Genomic DNA, 24,807 nt, shown 5'->3' on the forward strand with positions numbered 1-24,807 from the left:
TATTTCTGGGTTTACGGCATTCAAAAACCGAAACATTCGTCAATGGAGACGTTCGAAAACAGAGATACCACTGTATATACTTCAGTTTGCATTTTATCACAAATTACATGTTTCAATAATATTTTATTACAAGCTACATTCCCAAATACATATTCGATGTACTCATTTCTAAAATACTTTATTCTAAAATGTACATTTTTGCGTGCATGTCGAGCTGAGAACTGTATCACAAAAATTGGATAAATGTGGAATCTGAAGGATAATTGTGTTCCGACCTGCGTATAATGCCAGGATGTGTACATTAGGTTAGTTTGCTTAGAAAATGTGGGCCAAATGAAATTCTCCTCCATCTTTGGCCTTAGGCAAGCGATGCATTTTGCACCAGAGCTGACAAACGAATGCAGGGCTCTGGCTAGTGCAAATGTTGTTGGTATTATAACACATGTGAAGAGCCAAGGCTCATATACTTGGCAGAGAAATATAGTGGGAAGTGGTGCATAAAACATTCCTCATGTCAAATCTCATGCAGTGCTGGCTGACTGGTTATTAGCAAAAGATATTGCAAGACTCACACTGAGCACTGGTCTTTTCACCAGCTAGCTTTATATATGAATTTTAGAGTATCATAAAAGCACACCTCAAATGAGAGGTGCATTTTTAAAGTTGCCAGCACTTTTTCAGTTCTTTAATACACACACACATTAAAAAAAAACAAAGTACAAAGTACAAAGAACTTAAGGTATCATTTATTAATGGGTTTATTAGATTAACTCTAGAACCTTCTTACAAATCTTTCGGTAATTAATGATCTCGCTCTAATAGCATGTAAATTTATAACAGTGTTCTGACACCCTTCCCAAATTTCTTCCATTGCCCCTTGTGCGCATTAATATTAGGTCACAAACTCTTAATATATTCTGATGGAATTGCTAATGGAAAGATCAAAACAAAAAATATTATTTTAGGGTGAATATTCAGCTTGTTACCATTTCATCAAACCACTACAATTTTCCTTGTGATAGTTCGCCCCCCACAATCATCGCATTGTGTGTATTAACCATAAGATTCTGTGATGACAAAATTCCCAAATGATTAATACTATTATTCTCCTGGTTTGCCTGCGTAATATATTTTTATTTCTATGTTTAACTGTTTGTCATTATTAATTCCCAGCATTTCCAGTTGCATTTGATTAATTTTATACACTACAATTCATAATTCCCTACAGAACATCTTTGACAATTCATTGTATTAATTTTTTGCAATGTTTTTATTGTACTTTTATATATTGCTATATACCTCCTTGATACTTCGTATGAGTTGATACCTTTCTGTCTATCTATCTATGGCCACCTGAATTGGAATTTCGCAAGGAGGCAATGGAACTGAAGTCATGCCCCACAGATTTGTGAGAATTTGAGACCAAACCCCATCTCTGATGGTGCTAAATAACTACTACTACTACAGAAGTCCAAGAAGATATCAGTCTGTACCTGTGCAAGTTTCTTGGTGAGGTTGATGGACTTCCATTTCATGCGGCTCAATGTGGTGCCTTCCATGGTTCCAGTTACAGATAGGTAGCCGTGTTGGTCTGCCATGGTCAAAACAAAATAAAAAAATTCCTTCCAGTAGCACCTTAAAGACCAACTGAGTTAGTTCTAGGTATGAGCTTTCGTGTGCATGCACACTTGTGCATGCACACGAAAGCTCATACCTAGAACTAACTCAGTTGGTCTTTAAGGTGCTACTGGAAGGAATTTTTTTATTTTGTTTTGACCATGGCAGACCAACACGGCTACCTATCTGCAACTACTACGACGACGACGATGACTACGACTACGACTACGACTACGACTACGACTACTACTACTACTTTAATTAGCGGCAGGTTCCACCTTCTTAATGGTTCTGAACTTCCACTTTAAAACAACTAGCTGGTGCAGACTAAGTAGGGTTTAAACCAGATATGCGGACTGGCAATAAAAACCCAGGATATTTGTCTATTTAGGAGTTCTCTGCAGGCATTCAGAGTGTGAGACACACTAGATGGTGCTGTTGACCTATACTGGAATATACGGGGTTGTCAGAAGGTGTTTTAAATATCATTTAAGATGCCCAAGCCAATGACACATTTCCATCTCCAAATTTATTTTGAGACCCAGTATCAACAAAATAAATAATAGAAGGAATCAAGCTGTTATTATAATTATCTGTTATATTAATTGCCTTCTCGATAGTATCCTTTAACTGTTTGCCCTTACTTAATCTTTTTCAATCATCTTCAGCCTGTTAGCCACCACTGTAGCTAGAATCTTACCGCTGGCATTAACAGTGAAATTGATTTTTAGGACTACACAATTTCTTACTGGGTTTGGGGCTTTAATATCTAGGTTTTCTTTGTTTCAGTCCAAGAAGCAATATTTATAATATAAATATAATATAAACAAACAGTCACTTCCAAACTGGTGTTATTATTGTAACGGTAAACATAATGGAATTCTACTGTTGAGCCATCAGGCCCTGCAGTCTTGTTTAATGTATTAAAATTAAATAATGTTCTTGGGCCTGTTGACTTAACAGCACAATAGTAGCTACTATTTCTTGTATAGCAATTACTATCTTGAGAAATCCACTTGCAGCTTTTCCTTATGCTGTCGGGAAGAAAATGGAATATTTACCTGTCAAAGTTTCTATCTTGGACGGCTGCGGTTTGTCAAAATGATGGACAGATTCATCTGTTGGCTTTTATCCACCTTGATTCCTAATCTGAGCCGAGGCAGGGGGAAATTCCAAGTTATTCAAAGGAAAGTTCACTTATCTCTAGTGCAGTCATTGTGATCACACCGGGAGTCTTCCCTTTCTATAATTTTATATAGCAGATTGTTTAAACACCCCTATCTCAGCTGCTAATCTTCATTGGAAATTCAGAAAACACTGTCCTGTGAACTGTTATTCTGCCACCAACAGATACAGTCGTACCTTGGAAGTCGAACGGAATCTGTTCCAGAAGTCCTCTCGACTTCCAAAACGTTCGGAAACCATAGCGCAGCTTCTGATTGGCTGCCAGAAGTTCCTGCAGCCAATCAGAAGCCACGAAAGCCCCATCAGATGTTCAGCTTCCAAAAATAGTTCGCAAACCAGAACAGTCACTTCCAGGTTTGAGGTGTTCGGGAGCCAAAACATTCGATAACTAAGCTGTTCGGAAACCAAGGTATGACTGTATTGTCTTACTCTGAACACCCCATTCCCCATTGCTGAAGGCTTCCCTTTCCCTCTGTTACTGTATTCTGTAGTCCCTTTTACTACAATAACCTGTGTCCTACGCTGGTCTCTGAAGGAGACTATGTCAAATCAAAACTTTCGTGTTATAGTCCATAACCAGCATTAAGAAGGCTATGTTAAAAAGCTGGCCAGAGCAGTTTCGTCCAGGCAAAAAGCAAACATAAATGTCTTTAATCAGATCTGGCTATAATTAATACAGAATTACAACAATTCAAAAAACATTTAGCAGTATTTACTATTTGGGTACACGGTTGCAGAGGAGGTCTGGAAAGGAAGCTGTTCACTCGGGTTTTGTGCCCATGTAACTGGCCTGCCTGTGTGCTAAAATCAAGAATCAACTGTCCCCATGCAGAGATTAATTTTCCTAGGGAATCTCCCTAAAAGCAAAAACGAGGAGAATGATTTACCATAGACAGGTATTGAAAAATATCAACTTTACAGGAATAGCTGGAAGGTGTGGAGGCTGTTGCAATGTGTGATATACACATTCAGGATGCTTCTGCCGTAGTGTGGCATAACTGCTTTTAAATTACTGCCTCAACAAAAAGCATTGGGTATTAACAATCATTGCTTGTATTTAAACCATTAAGACTGCAGTCCATTTGGGATTTGCTTTGGAGTAAGCCTCATTGAACAATGGGATTTTCTTCTGAGCAAACAAGCGTAGGATTGGCTTCAGCCCTGCACTGCTACCAATAGATTTGAGGTAATGAGGATCATAAATACATTTGAATGATATTTCCCTTCATTTGGTTCTGGCAGCTGCAGAGGCAATCTGTGTCATCTGAAGGATCAAATGTTTTTCTTGTGGAGATTAAATATGAGCTGTATTAATCATAGGAAGGAAAATGGGCTCTGGGGACACCCGTACAAGATAGCACAGTCGTGCTTTTGATTTGCTTCTGACCTCTTGTGGACTGAAGAACTTGACGGGTGATGAATTACAGCGCAGCAGGAAAAGCAAAGCTACAGCATATGGCTGAATTCTAATTTTCCCCCAAGGAGAAAAGTCCAAAATGACCCTAAGATGCATTTTAAGTCTTGGGATGTGTCATTTCTGAATGATATTAATACAGCAAAGAAAACAGAAAGGAGTCATTTTATATTGAAGACTTGTATGAAAAATCAATGCAGAGCTTTCTTTCATGGATGAACTAAATAACACCAGACCCAGTAAAGACTTTAGGAAGGGGCACTGCTTACGTTCTCTTATTTATTGCATTTTTATCCTCCCCATCCTTCAAGGAGCTTAGGACAGCGTACATGGGGCTGTTCTGTTCTATTAATCTGTACAATAACTCTGGAAGGCCTGTCAGGGTGGTTTGCTCAAGTAGTCAGACAGACATTCCCAGTAAGTTGTTATAAATAATGATTTTATGGTAAGTGCCCATTGAGAGACAATCTTTAGAAAGAAAACTGTACTCACAAAGTAGACTTTCCAAAGAGAGAATCCCGGAAGTCATCTTTGCAACAAGGGTCATATGATGCTATTTTCAAAATTCTACATGTAATAAATTATAGCAGGGGTCGCCAACCTTTTTGGACTAGCAGACACATTTCAAATTTTGAGAGAGTGCCGTGGCCACCAGTCACGAAATGACTGCCATGGAGGGAGCATGGCGTAACACAACATTAGAGAGATAACCATCCCTATCTACCTTAGGCTTATTGGCAAAACCTATTTGGTGTTTCGCAACTTTCCGACTTGTTGCAGGACCTTATCCAGACCTAGCAGAGTACACGCAGAATCCACGGAAGCAATTGGTGACTTGGCTGCAGACAGGATAGACAAAGCAGGAACCAGGAACTTGTAGTTAGGTGTTTATTATATACAGTGGACTATATACAGGAACTTTGACCAAACTGCGGGAGGCAGTGGAAGACAGGAGTGCCTGGCGTGCTCTGGTCCAAGGGGTCACCAAGAGGCAGACACGATTAAACAACAACAACAACATATACAGGAACAGAACACAGATCTTATGCTAGCTCTCTCTGACACGACTCACAACTCCTACACTGACACACTGAACCACTGAACTCACGAACTACCAGATAGTTGGCCATTAATTATCACTCCCTTGTGAGAGTTTGACCAGTCAGGGAGCTGTCTCCATGCCTCTGTTATCACCAGGCAGACTTACTCCTTCAGATTGTCTTCTGGCTGTCTGCCAAACCTTAATTGACTCTGAGTGAGTAGCTGCCCGTACACAGTTTCCCAACACCCCCTCACAGCTCACACACAGTGCAATTAACTTCTGAGCACATACAGAGTATTTTACCCAACTACCATGGACCATCAGTTATGTTCTGCTGTTCCCATTTGTTGATCTCGCTCTCTCCCTCCCTCCACCTCTCAGTTTCTGGGCCACCCATGAGTTCAGGTTGTCAATCCCTGAAAAATAGTACATCAGTGAATTAATATGGAGTCCATGTTTTTCAAGGTCAAGGACATGTTATTGTGACCATCAAATAAATAGTAATTACTCAAAATGAAATAAAATGGAGGGCATAACCTGTCATTCACAATGTAATTCAAAAGCTCTTCTCCACTCAGGTTATTTTTAATGGAGGCAGTTGTGTAAGATGATTGATTGATTGATTTGATTTGATTTATTGTATTTCTATAACGTTTCCATTCAAATGAGTGCCAAAGCGGCTTGCAAACAACAAATAACAAGGACATAATAGAAACTTAATTACAGCATGAGGCTAATACACAGGCAGAGGCGGCTACAGCTGATCATTGCCACATCTTTCTTCTCATGTAAACATGGCTAGGCTGCAAGTGGAACCCTGAAGAGCACAAGAGCTATTTAAAAGGTGGTTGTCAAGATCATCTGAGCACGTTGGCTTGGAGTAGGGTACAAGGGTGACGATGAAGTCTTTCAGCACTCTGGAATCGTTGAGAGCTCCAATATAAAAGAGGAGATAACTGAAAAGACTCATAATTCTGCTCAAGCTGGATGGGGTCATCCTGTTTCTTTGCTAAAACACCCAGCTCCACTCTGCTGTAATGGTGAAGAGGTGAAATTGATTTCTATCCAAGCATGGACCAAGCAGGGTTTATCCCCAATCTTCAAGTGGCTGATTTGGTTCACAGGTTCCTGAATGCAGGCCATCTTAGCAATAAAAGCAAACAGCCTGCCATACCTTTATCTCCACATGCTCTTAAGATATTTGGTGGGGTTAAACGGAATTGGGGGGGGGTTCCCTAAAACTCAGGTATATTCCAGTCTACAGCACATGAATGGCCATGACTCCCAAGTCAATCCGCCTTGGAAGGGACGCCAGGCAGGATTGCCCAGTGCCACCACTGCTGCTTGTGGTGATAATTGAGACTTTAGTTCAAGCCATCCATGCAGACCAGAAGGTAAAAGGAGTAAAGCTGTGAGGAATACACCACATTATTGTTTTATTCATGGGTGGTGCCCTCCTAATGCACATTAATCCAAGAAAAGGCCATACATGAACTGAAAAGGGGGTTATTGGATTTCCAAAGCGTGCTGAGATTTGAAAAGGATTTTAAGAAGCTGAACATGATAGACTTCAGCATCCCAGACTCAGAATCAAAGATGGAGGGGTGACTACAGGAATTCTCTGATTTCCATCTACAAATGGGCAGCTTCTGAGACCTGGGAGAATGGTCCCCTAGGATCAGAGACTGATTCAGAGGTTGAACTTCACTCTGCTTTTTTAGGGGGTGGGTCATAGGGTTGCCATATTTCTAGAAGTAAAATTCAGGACGCAAAAGTTGTTGAGCTGTTTTCGCCAATTAAATTCCAGACGTATGGAGACCCTAGTGAGTCAGGTTCTTTCTTATGTTTTCTTGTGTTTTTAATAATTTTTAGGAGCTGCCCAGAGTGGCGGGGTCAACTCAGTCAGATGGGCAGCATATAAATAATAAAATCATCATCATTATTATTGTCAGACAAAGACATCTGTAGAGAAATGTGTGGGGTGAGGTTTGGATCTCCCTGCAGTGACCCCCACTCTCCTTTTTTGTTTTTGAATCAGACTGAGCTAGCCTTGCAATGGGTCCCAGAACTACTTAATGTCATTTTGATAAATATCAGGTGCCTGCCTTGCTGCAAGAACTGTAGCCAGCCAGTTGCACAAGCCCATTCTGTGTGGATTCTCACTTCGTTGTGTTTGCATAACAATGTGCAATGGCTTACCAGCGATGTCAACTGCTGATGCCAACCCCTTGACAGGAGTGTTCCTGTTTTCGTCTGTCAACTGTTGGAAGGTGTGGGCCCCACTTCAGACATCGCATTCATGTATTCCTTAAAGCCATGCTAAGCAAAATGTAGAAGTAGTTATGAATTCAATCAGATTGTACCTAACTCCATGTGTTGTGTAGAAGCCCCGGTGGGAACAGAACAACCCCTAGGCCAGCAAGCATTGGCGTTAGGAAGGACACATGCGCAGAATGTCCCACTGCAACAGATTGGAAATTTGCTTCTCTGGACATTTCACGAAAGGCCTTTTGGTATCAGTAAAGGCATGGTTCAAAAAGTGTTGAAATCAGTCAAGCGATTTTAGATTAGCCCTGCACTCTTTCGTCATTTCAGAATCAGTTCTTAGTTCATCCAAATCTGTATTTCTAATACTTGACAAATTCCTAACTGCATCCTTGAGAGCAGGAAATGAGTCCAGGTAAAAAAAGGAAGTAATTATTCAATACACAAATCATGTCTTTTCCTTCGGAACTATTGTTTAATCATACACTGATATATGTGGATCTAATTACATCATTGGCTAATCAATTACCCTGTGGCATTAGGTAAGGGTTTTTTTCTCTTTTTTGGTGAGGAGATGACATATGTTATTTGATCTAATGGGAATAACTGCTGTTATGTACATTTATTTCAAGATTTTTTTTTCTGTTTTTTAAAAAACAAAGATGATTTCAGTCTATGTCAACATCTTCTTCAGAAGTTGGAACATATAATTCTTTGGCAGTACTGATACACTGGGGACCAGCCAATTATGAAGAGGCTGTATATTCAAGAATTTCCTGTCACTCCTGTGTTCAATGGAATCCTAGTCATTAATCCGACAGAATCAATGAAAACCTTGCACTGACGTTAATGGGTTATGGATACAATGGTGCATGCTTTTTTTTAAAAAAAAAAGAATAAGATTGTAATAAACCTATATAAGGGTTTGATTTGTATTTTTTTAAGGCCTTACAAACTAATGAATGCAGAATGTAGCAGTAAGCAAAATGAAGGCTAAATAGTTCAGTGCAAGAGCAAAAGTGTCTAGCCAGTACAATACCATTAATCTGTTCTCTTTTTCTCCTTTCCTGCTTTTCTTCTTTCTCTACAATAGAAGTGGAACAAAAAGGTAATTAAATACCTTTCACGTGTTTTTCTATATATACACATACCCATTCTAAGCAATTACGGGATAAAATATTTAACAGTCTAATGCTTTACTTGAAATCCTTTCATCATTAATTTTTGCCATTTTAATCTATTGGTTAAAGTTTTTTTTTGGGGGGGGGGGGGTTCTGCTGCTAAGCAATTTCACCTAACATGTCGCCTCTTTCCTGGAAATGTTTACTGGCACCATGCTTCTTTCCACCCCACCCCTTGAAAATCTATTCCCCTTTCCTTCTGCACCATTTACGGAGCAGTATAAAATAATTTAGAAGGATGCAGCTATTTTCCTTCCTGCCGTACTTGCATGCAACTTGCTTTCAGTATATCACCAAGGCATCAAGGGTAATTTACAGATCCTCAGAAGGTTTATTCCCCTTTGTTATGTTACAGCAGTTTTATATTTGTCAAGTGTTTAACAGGATAAAGTGCTGTGCAATTTTCATAGGTGGCTTCTGTTCAAAAGGTCAACAGCTAAATTGCATATGCATTGTGCATTAGGCAGATGTTGAATCCAGTGTACATATGAAGGATCAGGATCGTGCCAAGGAGTGTACATTCCATGTCCATTTTGCACAGAGATGTATGCAGGTGACCCAAACCCTCGATTTCTTGGTGGTAAATGGATCCCATGTACATATGCGTGTACGCATGTTGTCCCATGACAATCAAAGATGGCGGTGGGAAGAGTGCCTTGCGTGCATTCAGTCGTCAGATTGAATGGCTGCAGAGGAGCAGCATAAAATTGCACTGTGCAATTGACCAATCTGATTTCTGGCTAACAGCACCACTGTCGGTGGAAATGTGTTGCTAAATTGATGTTTGCCCTTGCAGTTTTATTCTGATGAGCTGGGACCCTCCTTCCCGCTGGGAAATCCCATCCTGGTTTCTGTGGGAAGGAGCCCACTAAATCACAGAATCACAGAATCACAGAACTGTAGAGTTGGAAGGGACCCTGAGGATCATCTAGTCCAACCCCCTGCAATGCAGGAATATGCAGCTGGTCCATACAGGGATCGAACCTGCAACCTTGGTGTTATCAGCACCATGGTCTAACCAACTGAGCTATCCAGGCTCATCATGAATTATGGCCAATAATTTGGGGCTTCCAGTTGACTCTGTGCAAGAAAGAGCTCCTTTGCAAAGGTGGCATTACAGAAAATAGGACTTAGGACACCTTTAATTTTGGATCAATAACTAGAAATGAATCACAGTCATGGGTGAGCACACTCTCACACACAAACACACATCAATTTTTGGATTAGCCTTGGTGCTGAAATTCTCAAGTCATTTGTAATGGGAACTGCAGACTATGACATAAGTCCGTATAGCTATGTAAAACTGTGTATTGAATCAATTAACAAGTTGTATCCTGTATTTCCCATTGGAAATGAAGCAGAGAGAAAAGGTTCATTTCTTTGTCCATGCCTATTGGGACACCATTAATTATCAGCCCCTTCAGCTAATGCTATTTGCACTTTAAATGCAAAGATACATTTAACGCCACCGCCAGTTTGATCAGGTGTGAGCAGCTGCCTGTAGGACAGCTGTTTTCCTGCCTTATTTCCCATCAAACTAGGGATATGGGTGCAGGAGCCTGGAAGTGAATAGAACCTATCCAGGAATAGGCCTATTAAAAACGTTGAGTATGAAAAAGTGAAAACAAAGGGGAAAAAATCTATAATAATCAGGATTTTTTGTTTTTATTAGTTTAAAGCAATTTATGTATTTATTTATTTCATAAAATCTCTATACTGCTTGATCGTGGAAGAAACCTCAAAGTGGTTTACAAAAAAAAAGATAAAAACAATAAGCATATCACTAAGAGAAGTTTACAACCATCATTTAAAACGTACAAAAAATTAAAACCACAATAGATGGAAACAAATTAAAAATCGCATCAGCTTTCTAAACGACTTGGCAGAAATGTCTTCAGCAGGTGCCAAAAATAATCCAGTGACGGCACATGCCTTATATCTAAGGGCGTTCCAAAGTGTCAGACTTCTTTCAGATTGAGTTCTTTCAGATGCGATCATTGAGAAATGGCAATTGAGAACTGGCCGCTTGGTGTCTCAAACCACGTTTGGTTAGGGGTTACGGGGATGTGAAATTATTCTGAAGTCTGTGGAGTGGATTATTTCAGCTGGTCGATCTTCATTTACTTAAGGCTTTAATTCTCCTGTATTTCAGAGGACTTTCCCTATTGATTTAAATCTTGATCCTAGCCTTCCTGCATTGAGCTTTTTCCTTATCCTTTCTCTCTTCCTCTTGGCATATTTATTAAATGTTATTTCTTTACTTTTGTGGCTGCATTCTGTTTAGGTAGCAGCTTCCCAAACCTTTTTCATTATAGAGATTTCATTATTTAAAGCATTATTTAAAGGCTTGTTTCCCTTTTGTATGCTTTTAGAGTTGGGGGTGTGTGTTAGTTTTGTTTTTTTAGTTGCTACAGAATTTTTACTTTGCCGTGCAATAATTTCTGCTAATTACCATATTTTTTCACTCTCTAAGACACACCAGACCACAAGACGCACCTAGTTTTTGGAGGAGGAAAACAGGAAAAAAAATATTCTGAATCTCAGAAGCCAGAAGAGCAAGAGGGATCGCTGCGCAGTGAAAGCAGCAATCCCTCTTGCTGTTCTGCGCAGCCTGCATTCTTTCCCCTTACTTTTTAGGAGGGAAAAAGTGAGTCTTATAGAGCAAAAAATACGGTATATAATTTCAAAGGAGGCACGTTTGCCAAGGGACTTTTTGAAAAAGAGGAATGGAGAATAGTTCTTGGGGACTTCCTGTATCCTCTTTTTAGCATGAAAAGCCACTCTCACATTCATATCAGAGTTTAGGAAAGCCTGAATTTCTTTTGAGCTCCCCCTTTGTTCTTGAGCTCTGAACTTCTAAGTGCATGCTAGAGAAGGCCAGCACATTTAGTAACCTGCTTTGTTTTTAACTTTTTCCCTCCCTTCAGTTTTTCTTTGTCCTGGACTACTAAAAGGAGTATATCAGAGTGAACATTTATTTGAATCCGATCACCAGTCAGGAGCCTGGTGTAAGGATCCTTTGCAGGCTTCGGACAAAATTTACTACATGCCATGGACCCCTTACAGAACTGACACTCTAACGGAGTATTCTTCGAAGGATGATTTCATTGCTGGAAGACCAACTACAACGTACAAGTTGCCGCACAGGGTGGACGGCACGGGGTTTGTGGTGTATGATGGGGCTTTGTTTTTCAACAAGGAACGAACCAGGAACATTGTCAAATTTGACCTACGGACAAGAATTAAAAGTGGGGAAGCCATCATTGCGAACGCCAACTACCACGACACGTCCCCTTACAGGTGGGGAGGCAAGTCTGACATAGATTTGGCTGTGGATGAGAATGGTCTTTGGGTGATCTATGCAACTGAGCAAAACAACGGCAAAATAGTCATTAGTCAGCTGAACCCTTATACCTTGAGGATCGAAGGGACGTGGGATACGTCTTATGACAAGAGGTCGGCTTCCAATGCGTTCATGATCTGTGGCATTTTGTATGTGGTGAAATCGGTGTATGAAGATGATGATAACGAAGCGACAGGTAATAAAATAGACTATATTTACAACACTGAACAAAGCAAAGAAAGTGTCGTGGATGTTCCTTTTCCGAACTCCTACCAGTACATTGCTGCAGTGGATTATAATCCAAGGGACAACCTTCTCTACGTATGGAACAACTACCATGTGGTTAAGTACTCTTTGGATTTTGGACCCATGGACAGCAGAACAGGTAAGGCTTCTTTGTTAAGTTTTTGGGTTTTGCCTCCTATGACTTTACAGCCATGTTGGGCTATGGCTTGGGGCTAAGCTGCGCTGCCTTTTCCTTAACAAAAGGACTGATTTGGAATGGAACCAAACTGTTTTCCCAATTTAAATTGCCTCCACCTCCCTGAGGTCCTTATTCCTGAGATGGGAAATGCGTATTTTCACATTGTGATTAGAACTACCCATAACATACTTCACCTGCGCACGGGTTCGGATTTGATTCCTGACCTCTCTAGTTTTGATTTGCGTGTGTGTGTGTGTGTGGAAAGGGGTGCTGTTTTTCTTTTGTTTATAAGATGTCTTAGCTGCCCCTAACCATAAGGTCCCAGGGCAGGTCAAAGCAACTAAAAATACAATTATAAAAACAGATGAAATCATCACAATTATCGGACATAAAAATCAGTTCCAAATGGAACACAACAATTTATAATTTGAAAGATCTTATAGGCAGTAGGCCTAGAAAATATTCCAATTTGAAACCCTGAAGATTTCTCATCACTGGGGCTGTTAGTACTATGTTAGATGATAGACGGCTGATCTCACTTGGTAGCAGGTTGCGCTGAAATGAATATGTGATTTTTATCCATGCGAGCAGAACACTATTTTTTTTATTAAAAAAACCACTGCTTTGTTGTTGCTTGCTTGCTTGCACAAATAACTCTAGTGTCTGTACTGGATTGTCTTGCACTTACAGACTTTGAGAATCAGGGATAATGCCTCGTCACACACCTCTGCTTTTGTTAAGAGAAAAGCCACTGCCGTTCTTTATCCCTTTCCCTCATTGCCAATTTTCTGCTGCAGTTCTGCCCCCATCCCCATGTTACCTGTTAAGTTGTGGGTGAACATATCAGACGACACAGCGATTCTCCAAACAGCTCTTGTTTATTCACAGGCCAGACCAGAACTGAACTGAAGGGTTCAGCCAGCCTGCTTATATAGAGCTCCACTAGAACGCAACAGTAACCATTTTCTGTAACTATCCAATCACTGAACGCCACTTTCAATCCCTTATTTGCATATGTGGACCTGAGTGAAAACTATCTACCGTATCCCCCTGCTGGCCCAGGGTGAGAACTTCAGTACATAACATTACCCCTCACAAGCACGCATATGTAACCAGTGATGGCCTCAAATCTACAAACAGAAAACATTCAATATTCAGTTTTCAGCAGTTTGAGTCTTGAAAGCTGCTTTCAAGTCATATTCAGACCCCTCTGAAATTTGGGCCTAATTCAAAAAGGGGCTCATTCTGTACCAGTCTTCTGTGCTGCTCCCTTTCCCCAAGCTTATCTTGGCTACTGGAGACGGTAGTGAAGCTCTTTTTTAAAGAAGCAAGTGAAAGTAACATGGTTTGATTTCTGATTTGGGAAACGTTTTAGGGATGCAGGTTTGTAATTTGGTGAAATCCTCACAGGGTCTCAAGATTCCAGCAGGGATCTGTTTTCACCAGGTCAGACGAAAAATAAATCATATTTTCTTTTACAGAAAGGCACTCCAGATTTTCGTTCCTTCCTTGCAGAACCTTTCTCTCGTTTTTGCTTTTTAAACGGGTTTCATGCCGCAGTTAAACACAGGGGGGCTGTACGCCTTGCCAAAAAAAGAAGACAGATAAAATGTGCAAGTGCTTGCTTATCTATATGTATAGACGCAGATTTCAAAATAAATACCTTCACATGCGTATGCATTGTGTTTCGAACAGTTCACTGTATTTAAAGTAAAGCTCCCTTCTCCAAGCTGCCTTCCTTGGGGGCAGCTAGCGGAGGATGCATAACACTCAAACCCCAAAAACACACCCAATTCACCTTTTTCAACTCACTCACAAACACATTAAACACCACCTTTATTTACATATCTAATTCATAAAATTTATATACTGTTTCGATTGTAGATAAAACCCTCAAAGCATTTTACAAAAAAGATAATAAGAGTATCACTAAAAAAAATTACAACCATAATTTAAAACACACAGTTACAGATAGGTAGCCGTGTTGGTCTGCCATGGTCAAAACAAAATAAAAAAAATTCCTTCCAGTAGCACCTTAAACTGAGTTACTCAGTTGGTCTTTAAGGTGCTACTGGAAGGAATTTTTTTTATTTTGTTAAAACACACAGAAAGTTAAAACCACAATGGAATAGACAAAAGTAAATTAAAACTCACACAAACTTTCTAAACATCCGGGTAAAAGGTAAAGGGACCCCTGACCATTAGGTCTAGTCGTGGCCGACTCTGGGGTTGTGGCACTCATCTCGCTTTTATTTGCTGAGGGAGCCGGTGTACAGCTTCCGGGTCATGTGGCCAGCAGGACTAAGCCGCTTCTGGTGAACCAGAACAGCGCACGGAAACGCCGTTTACCTTCCCGCCGGAGTGGTACCTATTTATCTACTTGCACTTTGATGTGCTTTCGAACTGCTAGGTTGGCAGCAGCAGGGACCAAGCAAAGGGAATTCGAACCGCCAACCTTCCGATCGGCAAGCCCTAGGCTCTGTGGTTTAACCCACATCTGGGTAGGTTTGTCTAAATAAGAATGTCTTCAGCAGGCCCCGAAAAGAATACAGTGAAGACACCTGCCTGATATGAATAGGCAGGCAGTTCCAAAGTATTGGTGCTGCCACAGTAAACGCCCGAGTCTTACAGATGTGTCGTGGGTTTCACGTGGCCCCTGTAGAAGCGCCCATCCCACCAATCAAAGCAGTTGGGTGTGCGCATATGGGTTAAAGCAATCTTGTAGGTAAACTGGCCCCAAGTTGTTAAGGGCTGTATAGCCTAATAGTGGGACGCGGGTGGCGCTGTGGGTAAAACCTCAGCGCCTAGGACTTGCCGATCGCATGGTCGGCGGTTCGAATCCCCGCGGCGGGGTGCGCTCCCGTCGTTCGGTCCCAGCGCCTGCCAACCTAGCAGTTCGAAAGCACCCCCGGGTGCAAGTGGATAAATAGGGACCGCTTTATAGCGGGAAGGTAAACGGCGTTCCGTGTGCTGTGCTGGCTCGCCAGATGCAGCTTGTCACGCTGGCCACATGACCCGGAAGTTCTGCGGACAGCGCTGGCCCCCGGCCTCTAGAGTGAGATGAGTGCACAAGCCTAGAGTCTGGCAAGACTGGCCCGAACGGGCAGGGGTACCTTTACCTTTACCTTTAGCCTAATAGTAAGATCTTGAACTCGGCCCACTAGCAGATCAGCACCCACTGCAGACATTTTGGAGTCCAGGTATTCTCTGCTGACAAGGCCTCATTCCCCCATCAGCAATTGTACTGCAGCGTTAACACGCAGTCAAGAGGCAACCAGAAATATATGCATGCATTTCACACCACTTTCACACGATTGCACAGCCTTGGCACACAATCTCTCCCACTCAGACATATACAGTGGTGCCTTAGTTTAAGAACAGCTTAGTTTATGAACCACTTGGATTAAGAACGCTGCAGCCCAGAAGTAGGTGTTTCGGTTTGTGAACTTTGCCTTGGAAGCAGAACATGTTCCGCTTCCTGTTGAGCGTGTTCCATTTGTGAATTGAGTCCCCCGCTGCTATGGGAAAGCACGCCTTGGTTTAAGAACGCTTTGGTTTAAGAATGGACTTCCGTGGGCAGTTTTCTTCCTAATCCTCACACCCTGGAAAGGGAGACTTAATCCTTTCTTCCCAGTTCAGACGTTTCCAGGTGTCTCTTTTGATTACTGTACCTGTGTCTGCAATGACTGTATCTTTTGATGGCTGTATCCCAGCATAATCCAGTGGAGATCCACAGGTGAACTTTCCCTGTTTCTCAGATCCACACTAATCATCTGAGGAGCAGGGATGGCCTGATTTTCATCCCCATCATTGTACACAGGGAGACGAGAGAGGCAGCGTGGCATAGTGGTTAAAAGTGTTGGACTGGGACCTGGGGGAGCAGGGTTCAAATCCCCACTTGGCCCTGAAGTTCCCTGGGTGACCTTGGGCTAGTCACTGTGTTCTCTCAGCCTGACCTACATCACAAGGTTGTTGTGGAGATGAAACAAGGAGGACCACGTAGGCCACCTTGGAGGGGGAAAAGATGGAATATAAAGGAAGTAAACGAAGAAACACATCCATTGTGTACTGTGATGAGGATAAAACTTGCCAGGTCAGGTGAAGGTGGACTGTTTTGTTCCTGATCACAGCACAGGAGGTGGGAATGTTTTCATTCCGCTGCTCAGCACCCTGTGGCAGGGATGGGATTTGACCTTCCCAATCAGCTGTGTGGAAGAGGAAGGCTAGCAGAAGGACAAAGGCTTGAATGGATCAGTGCCGAAGGTCTGAACTAGGCTCACATATTCCCTGCGCTGGCCTTAAGCGATAAAAGTAAAGCCATTTTGGGAAGAGTTAAGAGATAATCAGCTGGCAGCAGAGAAATAGGAAAAGTGAGACTTGACATGAGCTAAAATGATATTGAAAGAGGTGGGTACTGAAAATAAATTTAACGGAGATGGTGGAATTGTGGATTGACAAATAAAGGAGGCGTGTTGCTGGCAGCAGTAGAAAAAGAAAAGACAGCTGTCAGGACACTATAATGTATTCCATTTGTTTTGTTCATAACATAGTTTTTATTTTGAAAAGAAATGCCTTGAGTGTCATTACAGGGATCCCAAAATACCTGGCTGTGATTCACACGCTCTTGCAATGCATTTGTATATGACGTGAAGAAACAGAGGGAAAATGAGTGGCTTTGTGTGGCTTTGAGGTCTTTTGTGGAAGTTGGAATTATTGAAGTATTACATTAAGATAGAAATATTGGGTCCATTTTGTGTGTCAAATGACATTTTTGAAAGCTTTAATGTGTATCTAAATCTATATGGTCGTACCTTGGAAGTCGAACGGAATCCGTTCCGGAAGTCCGTTCGACTTCCAAAACGTTCAAAAACCAAAGCACGGCTTCTGATTGGCTGCAGGAAGCTCCTGCAGCTAATCGGAAGCCATGAAAGCCCTGTTGGGCGTTTGGCTTCCAAAAATCGTTCAAAAACTGGAACATTCGCTTCCAGGTTTCGATCATCAAGAGATGGAAGCCAAGGCATTTGAGATCCGAGGTACAACTGTAGTTTGCATGTTCATGTTTGTTGGTGGGAGAAAATGGCTCTCTTTGCCAGCCCAAATCGTATGAAGATGTCGGTGATATTTTGTATCGGGGAAGGGGGGGGGGGGACAGCCCAATTTTGCCAGCAGATATCCCCTGCACTCCTAATACAGTACCATCATCTGCCTGGGTCCTTGTCTCTTCCACTATGTTCAACATCTTTATATGAAAATAAACAGATTTTTTAAAATAATAATAATAACAACATTTTGGGGTGCTAGTACTGTCTTTTCCACTGGATACACTACACACAGAAAATCTACAACTTAGGGGAAAAGGCCAGAAAAACATTTCATTCACCAATACATCCTCAACTTTTTTATGAGGTAGGAAGATCCCAATCCCATATAAAAGGGCAGGAAGGGAATGAAGAGAAGTCAGAGCACTCCATCTTTAATATTTGGGATAGGGGCATTCTAGGACTGAGCAACAGCACCTCCTGAGATGTGCGCTTGTCATCCTTTGCTAAGGATGGGAGATGAATTGCAGAGACAACTCCCTGAAACAATAGGCCTATGTTTATTGACTGCCTTTCACTAGCATGGTAAAAAGTGCTGCATTAAAGCAAATTACTTCATTTTTACTGGGCAACAGCAAAATTGCAATAATATCTTGCATTTTAATAGCATCTCTTAAATTATCTTTGCTTAACGGGAATGATTGTTGGGGGCTTGGTGATGAAGATAAATACGTAGGCTGAAGGCATGAATCAATATTACGGTGTCATAAAGTAATTTAATTCATTAACTGAAGATTTAAAAGTGGATTAAATTGGAAAGTTAACCTATGAAAATATATTCAGCACCAATGTTCTTGCCGTATCTGAGGACATCAGAGTGCTTTGTGGGGGATCAGGAAGCTTGAGGGTGGAATTGGGGAAACAGACATTAAAAAGAAAGAAATAGCTGTTGCTTAGCATTTTTGCACCATCAGAAATTTCTGTCCAGCAGTTCATTTATCACAATTTCCCAAATGGCTCGTTTGTCAGGGTTGAGACAGGCTGTTGCCTTAGTTATGTGTGAAAAGGAGAGTGTGGGTGATGGTCTTCACAGTGAAAGGCGAAGAGGATGAAAGACAAGCAGACCATGAACCCACCATACCATGGTCCTCACTGCTGTCACTAAGAGGCTGTCTTCATGCCCTGACAGCTTCCATTGAAGAATTCTTTAATCTCTAGACTCAATTGAACGGTCCAGCCAACTCTCTGTATTTAATAGTATAGCAAGGCAATTAGGCATGAGCAGACCCTCCAAGTCTCCCTATTTTCCAGGGACAGTCCCAGATTTACAAAAGCCATTCCAGTTTCTGATTTGATCCAGGATTGTCCCGCCTATCCTTAGGACGTCCCTATTTTCAAGGGAGACATGTTGGAGGGTATGGAGTTATACAACCCCCGAACCAAGGAGATGAGTAACTAGACAACCTTTAGAAGACATCTGAAGGTAGCCCTGCATGTTGTTGTTGTTGTTATTTAGTCGTTTAGTCGTGTCCGGCTCTTCGTGACCCCCTGGACCAGAGCACGCCAGGCACTCCTGTCTTCCACTGCCTCCCGCAGTTTGGTCAAACTCATGCTGGTATCTTTGAGAACACTGTCCCACCATCTCATCCTCTGTCGTCCCCTTCTCCTTGTGCCCTCCATCTTTCCCAACATCAGAGTCTTTTCCAGGGAGTCTTCTCATGAGGCAGCCAAAGTATTGGAGCCTCAGCTTCAGGATCCGTCCTTCCAGTGAGCACTCAGGGCTGATTTCCTTCAGAATGGAGAGGTCTGATCTTCTTGCAGTCCATGGGACTCTCAAGAGTCTCCTCCAGCACCCGAATTCAAAAGCATCAATTCTTCGGCGATCAGCCTTCTTTATGGTCCAGCTCTCACTTCCATACATCACTACTGGGAAAGCCATAGCTTTAACTATACGGACCTTTGTTGGCAAGGTGATGTCTCTGCTTTTTAAGATGCTGTCTAGCCCTGCATAGGGAATGGGTTTTTTTATAATGTTTAATGTATTATTATGTTTTTATATATGTTGGAAGCCGCCCAGAGTGGCTGGGGCAACCCAGTCAGATGGGTTGGGTATAATAATAGTAATAATAATGATGATGAAGAAGAAGAAGAAGAATAGGATGTCCCTGTTTTCATCAGATAAATGTTGGAGGGTGTGCATGAGGGGCCGGATACAACCAAAGACTCCTGCTAGCATAATGGGACTTCATCCCCTTTTTACCCCACCCCCACCCCCCACGGGCTTGGGAAGAGTCAGGAGGAACTCCAGAGCAGTGTGCAGGGTATGTGAGAGAGGTTGGGGGGGGGTCATTCCACCCGGCAAACTGAAATGCTTGTACAGTGGTACCTCAGGTACAGTGGTACCTCAGACGCTTCAGGTTACACACTCCGCTAACTCAGAAATAGTGCTTCAGGTTAAGAACTTTGCTTCAGGATGAGAACAGAAATCTCGCGGTGGCAGCAGGAGGCCCCATTAGCTAAAGTGGTGCTTCAGGTTAAGAACAGTTTCAGGTTAAGAACGGACCTCCGGAACGAATTAAGTCCTTAACCCGAGGTACCACTGTACTGATGAAACACTTTCCATAGTGCTACACTTGAATTCCACCCAAGCCCTCCAATGTTTCTTCCTAAAGCAATTTAGCTTTTACTAAAGGTATTCGTGGGGCAGCAATTTCAATAATTATTGCAAAGATTTTCAAAATGAATTAAATATAATTTTAAAAACAGCCGCAATAGCAAATAAAAACAGCACCGTAACGTGTTTGGCTCAACCTAATCTCGATTATTTCCCTGTTCAAGTCAATTCCTAGTAGTATAGCTGTTGCCCATCCTCTCAGAGTTCAGCTTCTGTTCCAAGAGACTGAATGCAGCACTCGGGCCCTCTGACTTCTGATTTCAGCTTTCTGAAACAGTGCTCCCAGTCTCTGAAGGGAAATCTATCTCCTGGCGCGCGCGCGCTCTCTCTCTCTCTCTCTTTTTCTCTCTCTCTGTGTGTGTGTATCAGTGGTGGGTGGGACTAGGTGCAAAAATGAGGAAGGGGAGTGAGGAAAGCCCCACCGATCTGACACAGAGCATCTTCTCATGTTAATCTTGGTGCATAACTAGACAGCCAAAATCATTAATAAAAGACTTGGTTTGGCAGTCTTGCTCTTACACATTCGACCCCAACAAAATAGGGCATAGCTAGGAACTGGAAGGGACCCGGGGTATCTGACCCTGCAGACTCATAACAATATGCCAACAAAGTTGGCATCTGGATTTGCTTCAGGATCTGGTCCCTGTGGCTGCGATGTGGTTTGCTCTTGACGGCAAGCAGCCGTTTGGGCAGGGAGGGTGCTGTCTGCAAACAATTGCAGGCCTTCTGCCCAAGGCGTATTTGAGCAAAGCATCGTTGTCCAAGATGATAATGGAAGATACTTTGGAAGAGTGGTTTTATCTGGGCGTGATGGATGACAAGGGACGTTCATTTGCTTTCTCTTCTGGCTCTGTCCTGTAGCAGATTATTCCTAGGTACCAGTCTGGCCTTGTAGATTTGCTTTTTCCACTTCGTATTGTAGTCTGGAAAATGCCCGGCGCAAATCCTGATGATGTTGTGAGTCGGCCCAAAGAGTCAGAGCAGAGAACGCTTGGGTCTTAAGCGTTGGCTTCAGGCCACGGATTTCGCGTTACATTCTGGGTGGAAGCCAAAGGCATGTCAGTATGTGTAGTGGTCAGTAGATTTCTTTTATATAATATGTGTCTTACTGGTTTCATATAAAACAAACATAGCAATAACCATAAAAAATAACACTCAAATCCCACCGGGGGGAAAGTCACGAGTCCTTTGTTTCCAATATGAAAGTATCATTTATATCCCAGGGTATTTCTCCAGTGTGATCTTGTGAATCCAGATGATAAATGTGCTTTCAATATACATCAGGCAGAGCAGGGACTTTTTGAGAGTAGAGCAGAGAAAGCACTATTTTAAGTCATCCATGAAGATGTTGGCATACTGTGGAGCCATGCAATAACCTATGGCAGTGCTGTTTATCTTAAGATGCATATTTGCCCCAAAGCTCAATTAATTGTATGCACAAAGTGGCAGAGTTTGCTGCTAGATGTGCTGTCAGGAATGATAGTCTCACATATTATATGGTTGCACACATTAGAATGCACAAAATCTTAAACACCAGGTTTCCTAAAGTAGCCAGCACGTAATACAACAACGACGCTGACTGCTTAAATATAAAGGTAAAGGGACCCCTGACCATTAGGTCCAGTTGTGGCCGACTCTGGGGTTGCGGCGCTCATCTCGCTTTATTGGCAGAGGGAGCCGGCGTACAGCTTCCAGGTCATGTGGCCAGCAGGACTAAGCCGCTTCTGGTGAAACCAGAGCAGCACACGGAAACACTGTTTACCTTCCGTCTGGAGTGGTACCTATTTATCTACTTGCACTTTGACGTGCTTTGGAACTGCTAAGTTGGCAGGAGCCGGGACCGAGCAACGGGAACTCACCTCGTCATGGGGATTCGAACCGCCGACCTTCTGATCGGCAAGCCCTAGGCTCATAGTTATGTATTAATACTTATGAAATTATGCTGCAGAAATATAGTGCTGCCAGGGGCTTGACTCTTTTATATGTATATTATACATATAAAATAAATATTCCTGCATATAATTTTGCACATAATCAACCAGTGAAATGTAGGGCCTCAGAAGGTGGTGGACCAAACAGACTTCAAGGGTTTTATAGATGCAATTCCTGCATTGCAGGGGGGGTGGACTAAATGACCCCTAGGGTCACTTCCAACTCTACAATATATAATTCTAAGTGGGTTTTTTTTAAAAAAAAAAAAATCAACAATGCTAGATGCAGGAGGCAGTCTGATATGTTTGGGTCAGAACCCCCAAATTCCATGTATAAATATTTTTAAGACAGATTACAGTACTCAACCATCCCTAATGATAGAGTTAATCATTTTGTAATGAGACATGTCAGTCATGTAGTGAAAAACAAGTATGAAGATGTGACTGATGTTGATTTGTAATATGATTAGTTGAGGTTTTAGGGTTTGTTTTAATAAGGTATGTTACATGCATGGTTTTCATGTGGGTTGCTAATTATAATTAGTGTCTATGTATATTATCTGAATTGCGTTTGTTTATATGTTGCTGTTCTCCTCAACAGTGGCGTAGCGTGGGGGGTGCAGGGGGGGCCGGCCGCACCGGGCGCAACATCTGGGGGTTAGGGTTAGGGGGCGCAAATCCACGGGTTAGGGTGCGCAAATCCATGGGTTAGGGGGCACAAATTACTTGCCCTGCCCCGGGTGCTGACAACCCACGCTACGCCACTGCTCCTCAAGATCTCCACTGAAATATATTGGGCATTTTAGTACATTTCAGTTCCCTTTTAAAGATTTGCATTGTTTGCTTGCTTGCTTTTGCTTTCATGAGAGTCATTGCCAGTCAGAATAGGTAATGAAGAGCTAGATTGATCAGTGGTCTGATTTGTTATTTAAAGAGCTTCATACATTAAGTTCAGTCTTAAAGAGGATTTATTTAATAATAATTAAAAGTATAGATGCTCATGAAGAGAGTCTGCTAATCCTTCAACTCTGGGATAATGCCCCTTGTTTAGAGAGAGGTGCAGACAAAAGAAATTTTGCACAAGAGTAATCTACCTTTGCTCTAGGATCAATACTCAGGTCTAGGAATTGGCCACCTCTGCTGCCAGGTTGTCTCAAACAGCCCGTGAAGCTTAATACTGTGTTTACTTAAACTCTGGCAAGGATTTCAACTTAATCTCCACCAAAGAACTTCCTTATGGGGGGGGGGATAAAGAGTAATCACTTTGGTGTGGAGCTAAACATTATTGAATGAAATTGTTAGTGAGAATATGGCCCCCATAAAATCATCAGTCTCACGCTACTTTTGCAAGCTGGTCTGTGTATTAGCAAGTCATATAGGCTGAAATGTAATTGGAAGGCTGTAAACAAAGCCGCAAAAATCAATGCTGTTTAACTTCTCCATTAATGATCTCAAAAGGAGGAACGCTGTGAACAGCATAACAATTACCATCAGATTCGTTGCTGAATTGGAACTAGCACCTTAGCAAGAAAAGAGAGAGACACACAAATATTCCTAAGTGATTAGAGTTCTGTGATGGGAATGAAATTAAGTAAACTTCGAAGGCAAAGGGGAAATGAGAACAACATAGGCCACTCATTACAGAGGAAGAAACCTGGTAACTAAAGTGTTATGTACTGAAGTTCTCACCCTGGGCCAGCAGGGGGATACTGTAGATAGTTATGCAAATAAGGGGTCAAAAGTGACGTTCAGTGATTGGATAGTTTTAGAAAGTTGTTACAGTTACGTTGTGCTGGAGCTCTATATAAGCAGGCTGAGTGAACCGTTCAGTTCTGTTCTGGCCTCTGAATAAACAAGAGCTGTTTGAAGAATCGCTGTGTCATCTGATATGTTCACCCACAACTTAACATAAAGCATATATGTTTAGTAAGGTACATGTATCTAGAGATGACTGTCTCTATGCTGAGCAGTGTACCTGTTGCACTAATTTTTTGTAATGAACTCTTGAAAAGCACAGCTGTCCTGCTGAAGCTAAGAAAGAGAGAAGGACAAAAATTCAAATAGAGATGAGGGAATACTTGGCTTAGTGAGTGCAAAGGATCTCAGAATTATAGTCCATCACAAGCTAAACATAAGTCAGCAGTGTGATGCAGCTGCAAAAAAGGCTAATGAGATTTTAAGCTCAATTAATAGAGACATAATTCTGAAGTCACAGGATGTAATTCCATTTAATTCTCTACTAGTCAGACCTCATCTGGAATACTGCCTAGTTCTGGGCGCCACACTTGAAGAAGGATGTAGACAAATTGTAACGGATCCAGAGAGTGACCGTGAAGATGGTAAAGGTTATTGAGAAAAAGTTCTGACGGAAAGAGTTGCCACCTTTAAGATGGAGTATAGAAAACTGAAGGGGTGTAATTGCCCTCTGTGTGACAGCCCTTAAGATATTTGAAGACTGCTAAGGCTTTTGCTGCCCTAGAAGGCACAATTAGATTTAAAAGGCTCATGTTGCACTACAGGAAGGTGGATTCTAGTTGAGCATTAGGAGACATTTCTTACTAGTAATAGCACTTCAGCAATGAGGAGTGGGAGAGACTCTCAATTGCCAGATGTCACAGAGCAAGCCGGTCAGTAAATCACACAGTTCAAAGCTGGAGTTAACTCTTTATTAGCGAAACACAATCTTTACAGA

At 41.9% G+C, this 24,807-nt stretch overlaps 1 protein-coding gene across 11 annotated transcripts in view; it reads left to right on the forward strand.

The window, feature by feature from the left end:
* ADGRL3 (adhesion G protein-coupled receptor L3) overlaps positions 1 to 24,807 on the forward strand; it is a 555,597-nt gene that overhangs the window by 324,278 nt on the left and 206,512 nt on the right. For 10 of the 11 annotated variants that reach the window (XM_081844774.1, XM_081844780.1, XM_081844782.1 and 7 more), the window contains exons 6-7: positions 8,617 to 8,631; positions 11,632 to 12,432. In XM_081844774.1, coding sequence (XP_081700900.1) covers positions 8,617 to 8,631; positions 11,632 to 12,432 — 816 coding nt within the window. The remainder of the gene's footprint in view (positions 1 to 8,616; positions 8,632 to 11,631; positions 12,433 to 24,807) is intronic. The other variant, XM_081844779.1, reaches the window with a different exon arrangement.

This window comes from Podarcis erhardii (assembly GCF_964252035.2).
Source record: "Podarcis erhardii genome assembly, chromosome: 17".
In the NCBI taxonomy this organism is placed as follows: domain Eukaryota; kingdom Metazoa; phylum Chordata; class Lepidosauria; order Squamata; family Lacertidae; genus Podarcis; species Podarcis erhardii.